At 42.2% G+C, this 19991-nt stretch overlaps 1 protein-coding gene across 1 annotated transcript in view; it reads right to left on the bottom strand.

The window, feature by feature from the left end:
* Positions 1-16150: 16150 nt before the first annotated feature.
* Positions 16151-19991, bottom strand: part of LOC101520095 (tubulin-specific chaperone cofactor E-like protein) — a 162311-nt gene continuing 158470 nt past the window's right edge. Inside the window, exons 27-30 of the mRNA XM_036493823.2 lie at positions 18316-18478; positions 17241-17328; positions 16850-16966; positions 16151-16297 (exon numbers count right to left, since the gene is read on the bottom strand). Coding sequence (XP_036349716.2) covers positions 16197-16297; positions 16850-16966; positions 17241-17328; positions 18316-18478 — 469 coding nt within the window. The 3' untranslated portion in view covers positions 16151-16196. The remainder of the gene's footprint in view (positions 16298-16849; positions 16967-17240; positions 17329-18315; positions 18479-19991) is intronic.

Raw genomic sequence — 19991 nt, 5'->3', positions numbered from 1 at the left:
TTAGTCCAATTAGTCTTAATAGAACTTTGTCAGGATTACTGTTTTGAGAAGAAGTTTCTGCTGCAACCAGACTCTCATCTCACATTTCTGCTAATAACACTTAGTGAAGAAATCCAAGTGCAGTAATAATAGATCTGAAATGAGTGTGTTTACATAAATTTTAATAAATGGAAGCTGCTCATTTTCTTTTCATTAATGCACTACTGTTTTTAGTAGCTTTTAATTTCTCTTGCCTTTCAATAGAGCCTGCATGCTTGATGATTTTCCTTTTTAAACAGCATGTCAACATTGAGAAACACCTGCAAGCTTCTTGGAGACTATTCCCTTAAGATATTTTTGTAGAAAAGCTTTTGCAGTAAGTGGCTTAGTTTTTTTTTTAAGATGTTAATAACTTTGCTGATTCGGTCCCTCCTTAGGTTGCAGTTAAAATTAATTGTAAAACAACAAAGCACTCATACATTTTACATGAAAGCCTAACAGTGTGTGGGAATGGCGGACAAGTAAAGTAGGATTTGAAGTAATTAACGTTACACTCTCTCACTGACACTGAAAAGCCATGATTTCCTGCATGAACATATCTGGCCTCCTAATGTTGTAATGATTTATGTTATCAACAAGGAAAGAGAAAGGATCAAAGTTAATTTACTTTGATGTTCATTGACTAGCCGATCTTCTGAACACCTGTAATACAGAAATACTGGATGACTCTGAGATAATAAAAGACCCCAGACATCTAACATACTGAACATTTAATACACACAGAAAGTGACTTAGTTTTGTCCTTTCATTCCAATGAGCACTCTGAGCTACCACAGAGTTTCTGTTTTAATCCGCTTTGTGCGTATCGTGGGCTCTTGTACTAGTTCATGATGATGACCACTCCATTCTGCTTGCCCAGGATCTTCTTGGTATCAGCAACGTTTCTCTCTCAGGGTTTGCCTGGCTTTTCCTGACTATTCTTGTCTTTGTGTAGCAACTTCTCTCTCTCCAACCTCTGAATTTTGATTCCACATATTCTCAGCTTTCTCAAAATCAAGACTTCATCTGTTCTCTCCTTAAATTCTGTACTAATAAAATACCAGCTGAGCGAATATGACTCCTTTTCTCGGTTTACTGCCCTCCGTGACTAGTCTGATGAGCTTCCTTCATGCCCTCTCCCTGCCTCCTTCGAACATTTACTGGGGATGTCTTGCAGACAACTTAGGATCAACCTGCACAAAACCCAACACTTTCATTTTCTACTTGGGAATCACCAGATTTGTCCCATCTCAGTGAAGGATATCCATGTTTACACAGTTGCACAAATCAGAAACATTTTTTGTTGTTTCCCCTCTTCAAATCCAAGACCTGACTTAGTCCCCTCTGTAACAGAACTCAAAGCTACCCATTCAATTCCAGAGAGTTGTGGGATTTTGCCACTTCAGCTGTCACTCAAGATCCACAAGGAATTTTTTTCAGTTACCTCCCCTTAGATACCAACATCTGCAGATGCTCAAATACTTTCTATAAATGTGCAGAGCTTGCATATAACCAACGCACATTCTCCATACATTTGGAAGCCATTTCTATATGGCCTTCTAATACCTAATGCCATGTAAATGCTATGCAAATAGCATTATACTATATTGTTTAGGGAATAAAGACAAGGGGAAAAAAATCAACAGAACCTGCTGATATAGAGAGCTGACTGTAGTGCAGTCTTGAACTGACCACCAAAATCCTCATTTATTTCTTCTGTTCACTTTCTCGTGCCCTCCAAATGTTATCTCCATATGATACTTGCAACTCTTTCAAATGTAAATTGAGCAATATCACTATCCTATGTATAATCCTCTGGTGATTCACTGTTGTCCCTGAAAGAAGAATCAGATTCCTTCTCATGGCTGATCGGGTCTCGCCTACCTCTCCAAGCCTAGCTTGTGCCAATTTAAAAGAGCCCTCCTAAGCCAACTTCTAATCTCTGCAAACACAACTTCTTAGGACTTTGGGCTGGAGTCTTGCTCTGACTTTCATCTGAAATCTCTCTCCCTGGTCCGCTACCCCCATTTGTATGTGGTTCCTGCTTTTCTCTCAGCTTTCAGCTGAAATGGTAGTCACATTAGAAGGCCTACTTGACCGCTTTATACAAATGAGTTCTCCACCTACATTGTTTCCATAACATCCTGCTTGTTTTCTTCATAGAGCCTTGCTGTGTGGATAATGACATCTTTACTGATTTGTTTACCTATTTATTATTGCTCTTCTTGACCACACTAACATTCTAGGGTAGTAGGGACTATATTTGGTTTATTGACCATCAATTTGGGATTGATGGTTCTAGGAAGACATTCAATAAATATTTGGGAGCCAGTGTTGTGGCATAGCACACAAAATCCACATCCTGCAATGCTTGCTTCCCACACAGATGACTGCTTACATTCTAGCTGCTCCGCTTCCACTGAAACTCCCTGCTAATGGCCTGGGAAAAGCATCAGAAGATGGCACAAGATTTGGGCCCCTGCCACCCACATGACAAACTTGGATGAAACTGCTTGTTACTGGCTTCAGTCTGGCCCAACTCCAGCCATTGTGGCCATCAGGGGAGTAAACCAGCAGATAGAAGATATTTAACACTATCTCTACCTCTCCCTTCCTTCTCCCCTGTTTTCCTCTCTCTGTAACTGTACCTTCCAAATAAATCTTCAAAGAAATTTTTAAAATTTGATGAATGAAAGAAACACACATGGCTTAGTGGTGAAACTAGGATTTAAATTCAGATCTGTTTGACTCTAAAATCAGTGTTCTTAACTATTACCCTATGTGTAAAATTAATGTCTGTTTGTTGAAATTTTAAAGTGAAATTACTGTCAACTTTTTAATGTAAATCAATTTACTTGAAAGGCAGAGAAAGAGAGAGAAAAGATTGAGAGAGAGAGGAGTGCATTCATTGATTCATTGCCCAAATGCCTTTCAGGATGGAACCTCACTAAAACCAAGAGCCCAGAACTCAGCCCAGGTCTTCTATGTTGGTGGAGGGGACCAAGTACTTGGAATATCATCTGTTGCTTTCTATGGTGAATATTAGCAGAAAGCTCCATGAGATGTACAGTAACTGGGATTCAAACCAGACACTCTGCTATGAGATGTAGGTGTCCCTATCAGCAAATTAACCACTTCACCAAACGTCGTCCCTGATGTGAAATTAATTTTAGCGTACAATTCTAAAATTATTTTAAAATGTGATAGTCCACGTCATAACCCTCCATTGCTGCTTTGTGTACTTGATGATTTTTATTCTGCAAGTTAACAGTGATGCTGGCTATTGTACCATAATTAGCATTTTATTTACTAAGATGCCTAGACAAGACTGTAATGATTCTTTCAACTCTATAAAAAATAATCTGTGGAATAACAAAATGATCTTTCTTTTTTTTTTGAAAAGGTTAAATTATATGAAAATTTAGTAACTGTGAAAGCAGGAGAGGGAAAGAGAAAATCTTCCACCTGCTGGTTCACTCCCCAGGTAGTCACAATAGTTGGGTTTGGGCCCAGGCAAAGCCAGGAGGTTGGAGCTCCTTCTGGGTCTCTGATGTGGGTGACAGGGAGTGAAGCACTTGAGCTATATTCCACTGCTTTTTTCAAGACATTGGCAAGGAGCCGACCAGCACAAGGAATGCCAGTCTCACAGGTAGCAGCTTTACCTGCTACACCACAATACTGATTCGAAACAAAATGCTCTTGATCTTAATCTGTTAGAACCATAGTTCCTTCATTTGTGAAACAGAGAAATAACTATTTCTCAGGCTCATCAAGGGGGATAAAGGAAGTCGTAGAGGCTAAGCCCTCACTACAGGACTTCGCACATACATTGACATTCTTAAACTGTAAGTTGATTGAAAGACTCTCATGTTTAGGATCAACCAACTAAGGTTCTTTTTCTGTTTCTAAAGCAAGAAGAGCTGGATTGATATGTTCCATCACTAAAAAGTAAACAAACATATGGGAAATAGCCAAGAGAATTCTCCCAAAGGGAATCTCAGGCATTCTCTAACTGGATGATCCAGGATCAAAATGTTTCTGAGACTCATACTCTGTAACCATTGCAAGGGATGACTACAGCTTCTGTGCAAAGTTGGTGCATTCTTGAGATTGCTATTCTGGTCATGAAGTTCCATTTCCCACTAAAGTGTAACTTCTTCTTACAAGAGGTATAATAGCAGCAAACATGTTCTTTCGTAATTACTTCTAAGGAGGAATTTGATTCAGTTTATGGATCCTGGCTAAACAAGAAAAAAAGGTAAAAACTCTGATTTTTCAGTGGTGAAAATTTCTTTCTTCTCTTTGTTTTGGTCTCCAAGGACTTTGTTACCCAGAGTTTGCCAAGTGCTCTATTTCATGTGGTTTAATGAAAGTCTTGGGTCTCATTTTTCTTTATGATCATATTGAGAGGACCATAATTCATTCATAAAAAAGTTAAAACCTCCAAACTTGTTTTTGAACTCATGTTTTTAGTACTACTTGGACAAATTCAGAGAAATTGACAATGTTGTGGAGTTAGGAAGCTGCAGAACTTCTTTCAGAACCCAAAATCCTAATAAATGGAGATGAATGAATTTTAAGCAATGAATCTCGTGCCCAATAACTTGTGAGAAATTCAGCTTTTCCTTAAAATACACATGTTTTGGTGAAGAAAGGCTTAGAGCTTAGATTTTTAAAAAACTATTTATTTATTTTGATTCCAAAGTCAGATATATACAGTGAGGAGGAGAGACAGAGAGCAAGATCATCCATGTGATGATTCACTCCCCAAGTGACCTCAACGGCCGGAGCTGGGAAGATCCTAAGCCAGGAGCCAGGAGCTCTTCCAGGTCTCCCACACAGGTGCAGGGTCCCCAGGCTTTGGGTTGTCCTCAACTGCTTTTCCAGGCCACAAGCAGGAGCTGGATAGGAAGCTGGGCCACAGGGATTAGAACCATTGCCCATATGGGATCACAGAGCATTCAAGGTGAGTACTTTACCCACTAGACCACTGCTCTAGGCCCAGAGCTTAGATTTTAAGGGAGGAAAATTGTTAACCCAGAACAATTTACCCAGCAAAGCTTTCCTTTTGTCTTTGAAAAACAAAATTCTTCCACAGTAAAAAAAAAAAAAAAGGTCAAATAATTCACCTCTCGCATACCAGCCCTTCAAAGGATACTCAAAGATGTTTTCTTGACAGAGAAAAGAAATAGCACCTAACAAAACCTAAGGCAAATACAGAAAACATCCCAGTAAAATGACAACAGATGACTAAGTCAAACCATGAAAAATCCATTGCTAAAATGACGGGACCAGATTACTACCTATCCAGATTGACCCTGAATGTAATGACTTAAACTCATTAATCAAACATCATAGATTAGAGCACTGGATCAAAAGACAAACACCCATCTAGTTATTGCATAAAAGAGACACACATCACCAACAAATATAGGTAGAGGGCCTGGCACAGAGGCTTAGCAGCTGAAGTCCTTGTCTTAAATGTGCCAGGACCCCATATGGCACTGGTTCTAATCCCCGTGGCCCCGCTTCCCATCCAGCTCCCTGCTTGTTGCCTGGAAAAGCAGTCAAGGATGGCCCAAAGCCTTGGTACCCTGTACTCATGTGGGAGAACTGGAAAAAGCTCCTGGCTCCTGATTTCAGCTCAGCTCCAGCCATTGTGCTGTTGTGGTCACTCTGGGGAGTGAATCATCGGATGGAAGATCTTCCTCTCCGTTTCTCCTTCTCTCTGCGTATCTTACTTTACAATAAAAATAAAATAAATCTTAAAAAAAAGATAGAAACTGAAACTGAAAGTGAGAGGATGGAAAAGGATATTCCAGGCTAATAGAAAAGAGAAAAGAGCTAGCATAGCCATTCTTATATCAGATAATATAGACTTCGACGTGAAAAACATTAAGAGAGATGAAGAAGGACACCACATAATGATCAAAGAATCCGTTCAGCAAGAAGACATCACCATAATAAATGTGTGCGCACCAAATGCCGGGGCATGTAGCTAAATGAGACACAGATTAATGAATTTAAAGGGAGAAACAGACTACAATATAACAATAGTGGAGGACCTTAACACTCCATTAACATCAATGGACAAACTGACATGACAGAAACTCACCAAGCAAACAACAGAGTTCACCCAGACACTACAGCAAATGGACTTAATTGATATCTACTAAACATTTCATCCTTCAGACTGAGAACACACTTTTTTCTCATCAGTACATGTGACTCACTCCAGGATTAACCATGTTATAGCTCACAAAACAAACCTCAGCATCATCAAAATTCTCCCATGTATCTTCTCAGACCATCATGGAGTGAAACTGGAGACCAATGATTCAAAATACCTCAGAAGGTGTGCAAATACCTGGAGACTGAACCATATGCTACTAAATGAACAGTGGGTTAGAGAGGAGATCAAAGGTGAAGTCTTAAAAATCACTTGAAACAAATGAAGGCATCAGCACAACACATCAAGACTTAGGGGACACAATCAAGGCAGTCTTAAGAGAAAAGTTCATCTCAATCAAGGCTGATGTTAAGAAATTAGAAAGGCACCAAGTAAACGAGCTAACCACACATTTGAAGGAGCTGGAAAAACAACAGTAAATCAGTCCCAAGGTTAGTAGGAAAAATAGAATTATCCAAAATAAGGGAGGAAATAAACCAAAGAGAGATCAAAACAACAATACGTGAGATCAATGAATCAAAGAGCTAGTTCTTTGAAAAAAAATCAATAAAATGGATTCCCCACTAGCCCAACTAATAAAAAAAGAGGGAGAAGATATGAATCAATAGGATCAAAAACAAAAAAGAAAATACAACAACAAATACCTTGGACAGCCATAGAATAATTAGCAGCTATTACAAGCAACTATGTGCCAACAAATCAGAAGACCTAGAAGAAATGATTAGATTTTTGGATACAGACAACCCAACAAAAGGCAATTATTCATCTAAATAGACCTATAACAATGACTGCGATTGAATCTGTAGTGAAATCCCTGCCAACCAAGAAAAGCCCTGGACCAGATGGCTTCACTGCTGAATTCTACTGAATGTTTCAAGAAGAACTTACTCCAATCCTCCACAAGCTATTCCAAACAGTAGAAGGGAGGCAATCTTTCCAAACTCTTTCTATGAAGTCAACATCATCTTAATACCAAAGCCAGCTAGAAATACAACAGAAGCAAAGAACTACAGACTGAGATCCCTGATGAACACAGATGCAAAGAACCTCAAGAAAATACTGGCCAACAGGATCCAGCTGTACATCAGGCAGATCATTCACCTGTATCAGGTGGGAGTTATTCCTGGTATGCAGGGATGATTTAACATTCACAAATGAATAAATGTGATCTACCACATCAATAAATTGAAAAATAAAAGCCATAGGATCATCTCAACAGATGTAGAGAAGGTATTTATTAAAAATCCAATACCATTTAATGCTAAAAACCTTACGCAAGTTGGGCATATTAAGAACATTTTATGACACAAAGCAACACACGATAACCTCAAACAGCATCAAACTAAATGGGGAAAGACTGGAAGCTTTCCCACTGAGAGAACTGAAACTAGACAAAAGTGTCCACTTTCACCATTGCTATTCAATTTCGTATTGGAAGTCCTTGCCAGAGCTGTTAGACAACAAAACCAAATTAAAGAATCCAATGGGAATTGAGTAATTAAAATTATTCCTGTTTGCAGATGACATGAATCTTTATATTAGAGAACCAAATGATTTAATCAAGAGACTATTGAAGCTCTTAAAAGAGTTTGGCAGAAAAGCAGGATATAAAATTAATGAACATAAATTGATGGCACTAGTATACATAAATAACTTCATGGTTGATAAAGAAATTGTAAATACAGTCCCCTCTAAAATAGTGGAGAGGAATCTGAAATAGTTTGGCATTAACCTGACCAAAGATGTGGAAGACCTCTATAATGATTACAAAACATTAAAAAAGGAATAGAACAAGACATTAAAAACTGGAGAAACTTAGCATATTCCTGAATTAGCAGGGTCAACATCATCCAAATGTCCATAATACCAAAAATAATACACAGATTCAATGTGATCACCATCAAAATCCCAACAACTTTCTTCCCAGAAATAGAAAGATACATAAGTTCATCTGGAAACACAAGAGACCACAAATAGCCAAAGCTATCCTAAAAAACAAAAATCAAGCTGGAAGAATCACAATTCCAGACCTCAAGACATACTACAGGGCAGTGGTCATCAAAACCGTCTGGTCCTGGTACAGAAAGAGTGAAGAAGTTCATTGCAACAGAATAGAAATCCCAAAATGTCAGCCTGAGCCGAAGACCCACTGGTGTGTGCGATCTACCACTGGGAGGGGAACTGATAGAGGAGCTTGGGAACTCATCTGTCACGACACAGTCCCTGCAGGTGAGCGCAAAAACCAAGGCAGGAGCAGCCCAGACCAAGGCAGGTTACAGTACCCACCAGTATACCTATGGGTCAGGTCTGGAGGTAGGCAAGCCTGAGCCAGTTCATAACACCCACTAGCAGATCCAAGAACCAGGATGGGGTGCAGGCCAGGCCAGGTTGGACTGCAATACTAGCCAGTTTATATTACGTTCAGGACTGGGCTGAGCTAGGCTGCAGCACCCACCAGCATGAGCTGGAACCAGACACAGACTAGGCTGGGCCAGGAAAAGCTGAGGTGAGAAGGGCCATGCCACACTGGGCCGCAGCACCCTCCAGACACGTGAGACCCAGATGGAGGGGTGTGAGCCTCATAGGGAGGCAGCACCGGCTCTGGTACTGGTGAGTGTGAGAACAGGGACTGGGGTCAGTTTAAGCCTGGCAGGGATATAGCAACTGTTGGCCTGCATAGGAACTGGATTGAAGGGAGAGCTAAGCTGGATTAACTGACTGTATCCACTGGTATAGGCATGAGCCAGAGTAAGTGCAGGCTAGTTGGACTTTGCAGCAGCATCGGCTTTCAAATGCTGAGACTGAGGGTAAATCCTGTCAAGCTAGACTGCACAACTACCTTGAAAGTGTACAATTCAGGATTGGGAGTAAGCCCAGTAGATAAACAGTGGGCACCTCTCTGGTAGGCTGCAATTCCCACTGGTGAACATGAGAATCAGAACTGGGTTGACCTGGCTGGACAGGCACTGACTTCCACTGGCATGAGTGTGGGCTAGAGAGTGGAGTTGGTTGGAGTGAGTTAGGCTTCAACGCCCAATTATGTGTATGAGAACTGAATGGGAGGTGGGACAGAGCAGACCAGTCCTCTGCACTTGTTGTTAGACACAGAAGCCAGGGCTGGGGGCCAGCCCACTCTGACTGGCCTGTAGCTTCCAATGGTGTAAGTGAGAGCCGACTGTGTGGAGGGCCAGGTTGGGCTAGGCTGCAGCACTCATAGATTTGCATAAGAAATGGGACTAAAGATAGATCTGACCTAGCAATTACAATTGCCAGTGTGGACATAGGCTGATGTGGGTAACAGAAGGAACTGGGTCCCATACATGCAGGCGCACACACAAGAGACAGGTCTGAGATCACCTCAGATGAGATTTCTTTGAGGGTCTGCCCAACTAAACTGCTGGACTCAGAACTCCAACCATGGGATGAGTGGCAGGACCTGTGGTCTGACAATGGAGTATATGTGTCAAAACTGGACCTTCTCAGTGGCTTTGATGGAGCAGTGGATGGCATACTCAGAAGCACATGGAGGATATGTCAGACCGTTGGAGCTTGCAGAGGACATTTGGTACCATAGTAGAGGAAGGCAGGCAGAACAAATTGGTCAAGTATCTCAGTGAAGCATGACAGCAAATTTCTGAGTGAATGAATGGACACTCAGAGGTGGACTATGTGGACTATGTCAGCCAATGGACCTTCCTCATCCTTGCATCTACGAGACTGACAACATTTCAGAATTATCGAAACCGCTTGAACAGAACCCTTGAGGCATGCTCCGCACTGGGGACTTTGAGATGACATCGGGTGGCCATTCCCCAGTACTGAGGTGGTTGGAAGACTGAGTGTGGTTTTTTGTTTTTTCCCTATCTCTCCCCTTCCCTCAGATACAGGAAGAAGCAAAAAAAAAAAAAATGTGGAAACAATGGTCTCACCCACTTTTCCTTGATCCTGGACCCTTCCAACTCTAATCAACTATCCTCAAAAATAAAATAGAAGAAAAAAAACCACAGTGATAAAATATATCATAGCCAGGAATCAATGTTGTAGTGTAGCCTGCCAGTTGCAACACAATCAAGTCCTTGCAGCTGTGTTTGCTCCCTGAGAATGGCCTGGGAAAAGCCAATGACCCAAGTTCTTGGACCCTTTTACCCACATGGGAGACCTGGATGAAGCTCTTAACTCCTGGCTTTAGCTTGGCCAAATAAATAAAAATGTTCGAAAAATGCATCATGACTGAGCACCTCTTGATCCACTACATTGCTGCTAATCTTAAATTAGCATTTTCAATATTTCCACTGATTCTCTCTTTAGAAGTTCACAGTAAGCATTGTAGAATCTGGGATTTTTTTCCTAAGGACAATCACTGTGTAAGCATTGTAGAATCTGGGATTTTTTTCCTAAGGACAATCACTGTGTTCTGTGTGATCCTACAAGCTCTTTTACTTATTTTGTGCCTTGAATATTCTGATATGACAACCAGACACTTCCACACATAATATGTTTAGTCATTTTCCTCATGTCAAATTAGTTTGCCAAATTGCTTTCTGGTCATGATTCTGCAAGAGGGCAGACTCAGCTCCCTGCATGGGTGGAGATATACCTTAACAGCACTTTGCAGTCACCAGTGCCGACACATGGAAAGCAAAAGTGAATACACACTTGTAACTCCTTGGCGTGAATGATTCATGCAGTTATGTTTTCAGCTTCGTGTCTTCTGCTGCAAGAGAGTTCCACAGCCTGGGCAACTTATTTTTTTTAAAAAAAGTGTAATTTAATTCACATTTCTGGAGGCTGGAGAGTCCATGGGTGACTATCTGGTGTCTGTGTCTTTGGGCTGTGCTCTAACACTGGGAAAAGGTATTACATGACAAGAGGTTGGGTGGAGAGTCAGAACCAAGAGGGAAAAAGCGTTGACTTCCATTCTAGCTCCGTGCTAATGTGACTATGAAGGCAGCAAAAGACAGCCCAGGTGCTTGGGTATCCGAGATCCATGTGGGAGACCAGGATGAAATTCCTTGCTCCTGGCTTTGCGCTGGCCCAGCCCCAGCAGTTGGAGCCATTTAGGGAGTGAACTAGCAGGTTTCTCTCTCTCTCTCTCACCCACCCTACTTTTCAAGTAAATCAAAATTTTTTTAATGAGACCAGAATGGTCTGTTGAATTAAAAAATTTCGTGGGGGTTGAGAGGAAAATCTTGTGTCTTTTCTGCTTTCGGTTAACATAGGAGGTAATTAAATTTCTAGTAAATTTCAATGTGGATATGGTCTTCCTATGTTTTGTTTTTAAAATTTTTCTAATTCTGAATATTTCTGATGCAAAGGTGTTTCAAGACTTAAAGTAATTATGTATGTTGTCTTTTTCAGTAAAAGAATATATATTTAACAAGTTGAAATAGGGCATTATAGAAAGATTCTTGTACCCTAAACTATTGCACAAAGAAATTCAAGTGCTAAGGGGAGAAGATCAATAATTTTGATTCCAGATTTTGCCGAAACTGGCAATTATCATTCTAATATGTCTTCTTAGGAGTTGACAATTGCCGAAGAACCCTACAGGCAAAGCGTGCACACATAAGTGGGTTTGTGTTTTTCTGTAATTAACACTGTGTTACGCATGGCATCACTTGAAATTCACATTGCTCTGATAATCTGTCAAAATGCAGCATGAGGAGCGGGAGTTTGGTGAAGCAGCTATACTGCCACTTTGAATACCCACATTTCATATCAGGGTGTCTGAGTCCCAGTCCCAGTTCGGCTCTTCAATTTACAGCTTGTTCCCTATATAACATTCAGAGAGACAGCAAGTGATGGCTTAGGTACCCGAGTCCCTGCCATGTGGGAAAACTGGAATGAGTTCTGGGCTTTGGGCTCTGGGCTTTGGCCTAGTCTGGGACCTACTATTGCAAGCACTTGAAGAATAAACCAGCAGACGGAATCTCTCAATCTCTCTCTCTCTCTCTTTCTGCCTCTCACACTCCTTCTCTCCCTCCTTATGCCTGTCTGTCCTTTTTTCTGGTCTGTCTGCCTTTCAAATAAAATAAAACAATAAATAATGAAAATGCAGTGTAACTTAGGATCAAGCAACATTAAATACACATAGGACACTATTAGTCATGAAAGATGATCCATTAGCATAAGGTATTATCATCTCACCTAATGGCAAAATACCTAGTTTCAAACATTTTGTAATCGATCTTTTACGTCAACAACAAGAACAACCCAAACTCATCTCGAGGCTGTATGCAAACAGAAACACACATCAAAACGTGCAGTGACTATTCTTCCTCCATTTGTTTCCTTGGCAAATAGAATTTGATTGCCGAGTTCTTCATGGAACGATGAGTCTTTTGTATTTTATTTCTGTCTATAGACACCGAGATCTGTCCCTCTGCTGTGGAGATGTTGTCTTATATGAGAGTCGTATTTCAGCAAACATAATTAAACCATCACAAACACAGCCTGGCATCAGTCAGACCAGAGTTCCCGCTGCAGTGCTGTGGTGGCATACAGAAGTATTTCACATTCTGCTGGGGGGAACACCACTAAATATTTCATGGTTTGGGGGAGGGGAGTTGGTCATATTGTTTATTTCTCACTATTTTAAAGATATACTTAATTTTTCTTGACAGCTATTTTTGTCTTTACGTTAAAGAAATAGATATTAAGGACAAAATTTGCACGGGGTGCCAAGAGCTGGTATTTTCCTGGAATGATGCTTACTCTGTGCATAAAAATAAATCTCATACTGTTCTCCAGAAAATGTCCTTGGCATTTGATGTGTTTTCCAATGCTACATTCAGCTAATGTTCTGCGTCTAAGGGTTTGGGGCGGCGGTGAGGCAGGGGGCGGGGCCAGAATCCTAATTTGATTGGTGTGGTTTAATATATATTTGGATTTTCTGCAGACACAAAAAGAAGACACTAGAGGGTGCTGTTTGATCTTCTTTCTCACAGGGCTGCGTTGCAGATGTCAGCGCACTGGGGCACTGAAAAATGCCATCGTGTTCGATCAAATTACGTGAGGTACAGACGTGCCCTGGGTCTGAAGGGAGACAGATGAGCGAGTGAGCTGGAAGGTTCAGAATGGGGTGGAGGCCTAATTAATTCAGAATTAATGAAGAAGCAATTCTTTATTACCCTAACCCTGCATGATCGTCATCTTTTGATAATTACTTAATTCTTTTGGTTGAAAGAAACTTTATTAGATTTCAAGCTTTCACCAAATGTCAAATGGTTCCAAAAATAGCTCGAATATTAGACAATGTTAAACAATTAGTGCTCTCAAGTTTTGCCATTAGGATTTTAAGTAGCATGCATACCTATTAGTAGTTAGAAACTAATTATAGAATTCCCCATTGTCAGAAATGCCAGATTCCAAGATGTTGTTTCTTTTCATATCAAATATCAAGTCAACAAGATTCCCAATTAACTTCCCTCTTAATCTTTGCTAAATTTGTGCGTTTTTGTCTTCTCCTCCTTGAGGCAAATCTCTTTAAACACAGGGAAAAGCAATATTCTGGAGTTTTCTTTCTGTGTACTGTCATTTGGCTTACATGTGTCTGGCTTCATTTTCTAACATAACAACAGTTGGGGAAAGAAGCCTGTAGTGTTCTCATTTTACAGAGGAGTAAAGGAAGGTATTGAGGTGTTGGATAATCTGTGTTCCAAGCAGAGAGTTAACAAAAGGGGTAGAATCACATCCGAACTCCTTTGCCTCCCAGGAAGTCCATGAAGGGGCCTGCCCCACATCAGTTCCGTGGACATGTCTGTGTTCAACCAGAGAGCCGTGGTGCTGAGGTACCGTGAGAGTCATCGCCACAGACTGGCACAGCTCCTCCCTGCCAGGCACCTGCCAGGCTCTGAAAGTTGCACCTGTGTGGCTGCTGTTGGCCAAGGAAGCAGAATCAGCAGCACTAAGGGTCACTTCTGAACAGAAGCATGAAGGGGCTGGGCTCTCCATGCTCCCCTCCCTTGACATGGTGAACATGAAAGCCGCACAAGGAGCGGGCAGCATCACAAGATGGTGGCACCCCTGCCCGGCCCTCATGCCAGGCTGACAACTGTGAGCAAAGTCCACTCACAGTATCGGAAGATGGCAGCGCCTCCCCCGCACCCCCATGCCAGGCTCACGACTGTGAGTGTAGTCTGCTCATGTGGACTCTTGTTCACTGCTTAAGCCAAGGAGATCCTGGAGCTTTCCCATTACAGCACCACAACCAGGCCTATTCTCATAATAGACAAGTGATGGAAGCAGACCGAATGAGCAAATAGCCTAGAACCGAGGCATGGCAAGAACGGATCTCATTAAAAGGTGAAAAATCTATAGGTTTTATCTTTGTCATTTCTAAGAGAATCACTGGAGAAGTTATGAAATATGTTCTATGTCATTTCCTCGTTGTAAAATTTTTGGGTAAATATCCATCTAAGGAATTCCAATAAAACAGGGTGACTGTGTACACCTCACCATCAACCTGTTTTTGAGGACCTATGCCTTCAACAGTGAGAATGGCAAAATGCTGTAACTCATTCAAGCCTTCAGATTTTAGCATGCAAGGTGGTTGGGAGTTTCATGGAAAAAAAAACATGTGCCTATGCAAAGGGGAGGGAAAAAGTATAGTGTCTCAGCTGGAATAGATGTTTGACTCCTTCATTCATCTCAATGTTAAGCATTTCCCAAAATATCTCAAGAAGGACAAGCAGAAATGAATGCATAGTTTTCTCCATCAGTATCAGTTGTCCTCTTTACAGCACAGCCCGTGTCACTGCCCACCGAGCCTCCTGGGGCGGAGAGAACAGGGCAACTCAGGACACACTCAGCTTATACCCCAAGGCTTCGGCCAAGCCATGGTGTGATGCCATGCCTTCCACAGGACAAACGACAGCCATGGCACTTCCATCCATACACAACAGGACTCAGCATTGGTGCTCTGCTCTTTGGAGTTCCCAAAAGAAACAGAAAACACTGTCTGCTTCCGTGCAAGACTACTTCAACATAAATGCCAAGTAGTTTGCATTTTGTTTTTTTAACTTTAAAGAGGAGAGGCACTCTGGGGATATATTTAGCAGGCCCTCGATTTTGTGGTTAATTATGGTAAACGTGTGTTTATGAGCCATTTGTAAGAGAGGGCACTCACTGCTTTTTCTCTGTTAAGTATACACAGAGGACCCAATATCTTGCACCGAAGCTCGGGCCAGCAGTGCCTACCTGGTCCAGCGGCTGCTGCTTGTTCTTCTGTATGTTTTTGTTTGTTTGTTTGTTTTTTCTTGCACTTTGTCAGTGTGCAAAGTTTAAGGTCACTAAACCAGCCATTGAGTCATGACAATACTTGAACACAAAGTTTATTTAAAGATAAAACACATTAAAAATTATTTGGTTGATTTGTAAAAAGAGGGCAGGTTGAGTTTGTAAGGGGGTAGACTGGCCTGCAAAGAATGGCCAAAGCTGGCATGGCAAGGTTGGAGGGCGCAATGGGTGGGAAGGAGCTCATCACGAACCGTGGAGAGCAGCTCACGCACAGCACAGCACAACACTGCCGAGCAGCAGCAGGAGCCCAATAGGGAGTCCGATCTTCCAATCACCATTTCCAAGTTGCTCCAACAAGCCCTGTCTCTGTAAAAGCTTTGATCCCCAAATGGCACTGGCTCAACACAGATTTTTCTGCTCAGATTTCTCATCTGTCTGTCTAACTAGACTTTTTTTCCTTTAATGAGTTTTCATATGAACCAAAGTTTCTAAGTGATGACTTTCTAAGTGATGAGTTTTCAGCAAGAAACATGCTTTTCACAACTGGCTCTTTAAAAGCCCTGTTGTATACTTCGGAAGAGAAGCTGCGAATTTCACTCATTTTCAAACTGTTGGCCATTGGGAACAAGTGGCATCCCTTTCGGATGCTGGACACTTTCACATCGGTTTTGACTTAGGGGTACACACGTTTTATCCTACAGGGGGTTGAAGGAAGTAAGTTACAGTACTTTATATAGCAACCTTGAGTTAATTATGAGGTCGTGCCTGATTTGTAGACAAAGTGCCATAATGAAATCTGGGTCACGATGAGAAGGAGTGTCCAAAGGGGAAGTTCTGCTGAGGAATTGGAGGCTGTGAACAGAAAAGAAGTAAGCCTCGTGAGGAGCAAAGAAAATGCCTGTCTGATGGCATCAGACATCTTTGTGGAAATCAATTAAACAAGGGAAATTTTCCTGCCCAGAAGCCATTTTATCCACATGGCCCTGTCTAAGGAAGCAAAGGGGCTGAATTAACCCACTCTTGAGGAGAGTCCTGTCCATATCACAGTGCCAAGGAGATCCTGTGTCAAGACTATAATCCTGTCTACTGGTGCCAGCACCCTATTCCCAACCTCAACCCAATTAGCCTAGGTAGTCAGACTTAAAGGTCCCTCATGGTCCTTCAGTGGTGGGGGATACCTTATTATTTTAAGCAACTTTCATCTTTTTAATGAAAGAGCAGAGACTTAAAGGTTTGAAAATGGTGCTAGAATTCCTACGGCATTTCCCCTTCATCTTTTTCTCTTCACTTCTGAAATTTTCACCGGTAAGTTGCTGATTGAGCTTAAATATGAATTTTTCCTTTATCATGACAAGCATTTCTCGTATCCCCAAGTGCCTGCCCAGGAAACGGAAGACCAGCTACCTCTGCAGCTCCTGCCATCTTCCTGCAGGGTTCCAGTCACACAGCTACACAAGGGTCCGTCCACACGGCTCGTGCAGATCTGTTCGCAGCCCCCGTTGTCCTCACACCAGTCCAGCCCTAAGAAAAAACAGTTGAGCACATGAGGGACACACAGTTCCGCCTGGTAAGCTTGCATCTAGGGCCAAGGTTTTAAAAAGAGGATGAGGAAAGGCCAATAGCAGGGAGATTTTATAAGAAAATAAAAAGGTTTTCTTAAAGAGGTGAGTGATCTTGCACGCCGCTGTCCCCAGCACCAGCCTCTTCACTAGAGTCACGGTGCAGTTGAAAGACGTCCAAGTCCTCACAGCCCATTGTTTTACTATTTATAGTGGGTCTTAGGGAACATACATACTTTTTCTCCTAATAGGTCCCACTGAAATGATCTGTTCCTTGGGTTCTTTTGTATAATCTGTGGCAATCCTGGAATTTTGTGGGCAATTCTGAAAGACAGAACACCAGAGGGGAAATTTCACACAATTAAACTGATAACTTATTCCTCACCATGTTTCCACCTCCAGAGAGGCAGTGGCTTCGGCCTGGAGCACTGTCGCTGCTCCGATTAATTAGAACCAATGCATTCTTGATCATTGAGCCCACTGGGACTGCAGGCTTTATGTTGAGCAGAATTAAATATACTCTGCACACCAGAATGAGATTCAGAGGGCCTCTGTGCATGGGAACGAGGATTGTTGTATCTCTTCAGAAGCTAATATATGCAGCATTGTCTGTAAGTAGCTCTGGCCATAATTCATATCTTGATTTTGCAAACAAAAGCTGAGCATACCTCTGGAATGCTGAAGGGAAGGGAAGAAGTTCCAGGACAATCCAGTCACATGGTAGGGATGTGATCTTGGCAGAGAAGAGATGATGGGCTTGCCATCCCATCCTCCTCTTCCCTCAGAGGTAGAGCAAGTGATTCTGATTTGTAGGACCCCTGCATAAAATCTACCCCATGTCCAGGCACTGGCTTCAGTATTGGAGTCCAGCTCAAGCCAGTGGTCATCTCCCTGCCTGGTTCTCAGGTCAATTTCCCCTGCCCCTCGGGAAGATTGGGCAATGTCTGGAGACGTTTTAGTTACTACAACTAGCATGTGGAAGCTGCTTGCACTTAGTGAGTAAAGGCCAGAGATGCTGCTAACACCCAACAGTGCACACAACAGCTCCTTGTGGCAAAGATTCAAAGTCACAAAAGTTTGAGAAGCCCTGATCTAGGGCTACTTCAGTGACCAGTTGGCATTTCAAAGACAGAGGAGCCAACAGACATCACTCCACTGTGTGTCTGCACATCTCACCAAAGATGACAAAGCGTCCATCCTGAGCAACTGTGGGTGACTCCAGTTCTGTCACCTGGCATTCAGGACCCATGTTGGGCCAAGGGGGCAGCGAAGAACAAGGCTGAGTGCTTAATTCCCACACTCTTCACTTACGATTTTACAGGAGTACTTTTCTGAGTCACAGAGCGACACTGCACAATGCAGATGGACCTCGTCGTAATCCCCAATGAACTTGAAGACAGTGACATGAAAGCGACAGGTTAGGGAGACTCCATTCTCCTCGATGCCAATGGTGTTATCTTTAATGTTCTGACACCTTTTTGGGGGAGAAAAATGGGATCTTGGCTTCAAATCCTCATCTTCATTTCACAAGTTTACTGTTCACCTCAAACAGTCCCAAATATTGAAAATGCTTTTGCATTTAAAAGTGACCCCTGGGCTGCACAGGCATGTCCGTCGTGATTACTCCTGTGTAACTTCACAGTTTGCTTTGAAACACTAAATATCACTTTGAATTAGTATCCCAACTGCAACTAAACATTAAGTGACTTGAAGGAGCACACTCAATTTCTCCACACTTCCGTTTCTCATTCCACCCCCTCATAATGCTGTGTTTTACTGATAACAATTTAACCAATGCAAGATTAGTTCTTACTTCTCATGTACTTTCTTCAGTTAATTATCTGTTGGCAGGAGCCCCTGATTCAAACCCTACTGGGAAATCTTCTCAAGCGTTAAAATAGGTAGGGGCTGTAGGGGAATGAAGAGTAGTTAAGGAGGAGGTTCAAATGTTCACTGAGGGAGGTGACCACCTCTTGAGAAAAATGCTCTTCCTTCCTGTGTTTTTGACCCAAGTCATTGCCAAGACATCCCTCGGGCACAGATATCTTGTGCCAACTACTTAAGAGTCCCTCATCACTGTCTCCACACTCTAGTATCTTTTTATGTGAAGCTCCTCCCACCCAGCAGGTTTTTCTGCTCCTCTTCCCTATGCATAGCTGCTGCTCTTTCTTCAACCGAGTCACGAGTCACGTATCTTTTCTAAAGATCCCTGCCCGTGCTCTCACAGGGCAGGGACAGGTGCCCTTTCCTGGGTTTGCCCACAGCACCTTGTTGAGCTGCTCAGCACAGGAACCAAATCCTAATCCTTACCACAGCACCAACACATCACACAGCCTGCAGCAGGTGTTTGAAAATCTTGGTTGAGTGAATGAATGAATGACTTATGTTTCCACACCCAAGGTAGGGCCCTGAAAGCCAAGAAGTGCTTTCCAATGGTAAGGATAAGAGCAGTGAATTTTCCCCTCTATGTCTCTTTTCCCTAGCCCAAGGATTAAACAGCTTAACAATAAGGAAAATTAAAACTTGAAGTCATCCTTCAGCGTTCCCACACCTATTAAGTTTTGCAATTAGTCTTGTAGGCAAAATGTGACTTGTAGGCAATTGTCCCTTAAATGCTTTCAAACGAAAACATGCATGCTGTGCTTTCCTTCATTGTTATTATCCATTTGGATAATCTAAATTGGTTCAAGGATTCTAAAATGGAATCAGCCCCAGCCTTCGCAAAGACGTTCCCTCTTAACCACCAACTCTACCAGGGACATAACCTGAGGTTTAGGGGATAAGAAGAACATAGAGCCAAAGGAGGCAGACCTGGGGAGCAGCCCTGGTTGTCTGGGCGCATTCATAGAACAAGTAAGACAAGCACAAGCATCTTCTACCCAGGACCAAAGGGACACTTGTCCTCTCCTGTGTCAGAGCACACAAAGGCAAAAGAGAAGGGTTCCTCAGGGCTGCTACCACATGCTGGTGACAGGGAGAAACTGACC

The sequence above is a fragment of the Ochotona princeps genome, chromosome 4, assembly GCF_030435755.1.
Source record: "Ochotona princeps isolate mOchPri1 chromosome 4, mOchPri1.hap1, whole genome shotgun sequence".
Taxonomy (NCBI): Eukaryota; Metazoa; Chordata; class Mammalia; order Lagomorpha; family Ochotonidae; genus Ochotona; species Ochotona princeps.
The sequence above is the reverse complement of the archived record's forward strand: the minus strand, read 5'-3'. Positions and strand labels throughout refer to the sequence as shown.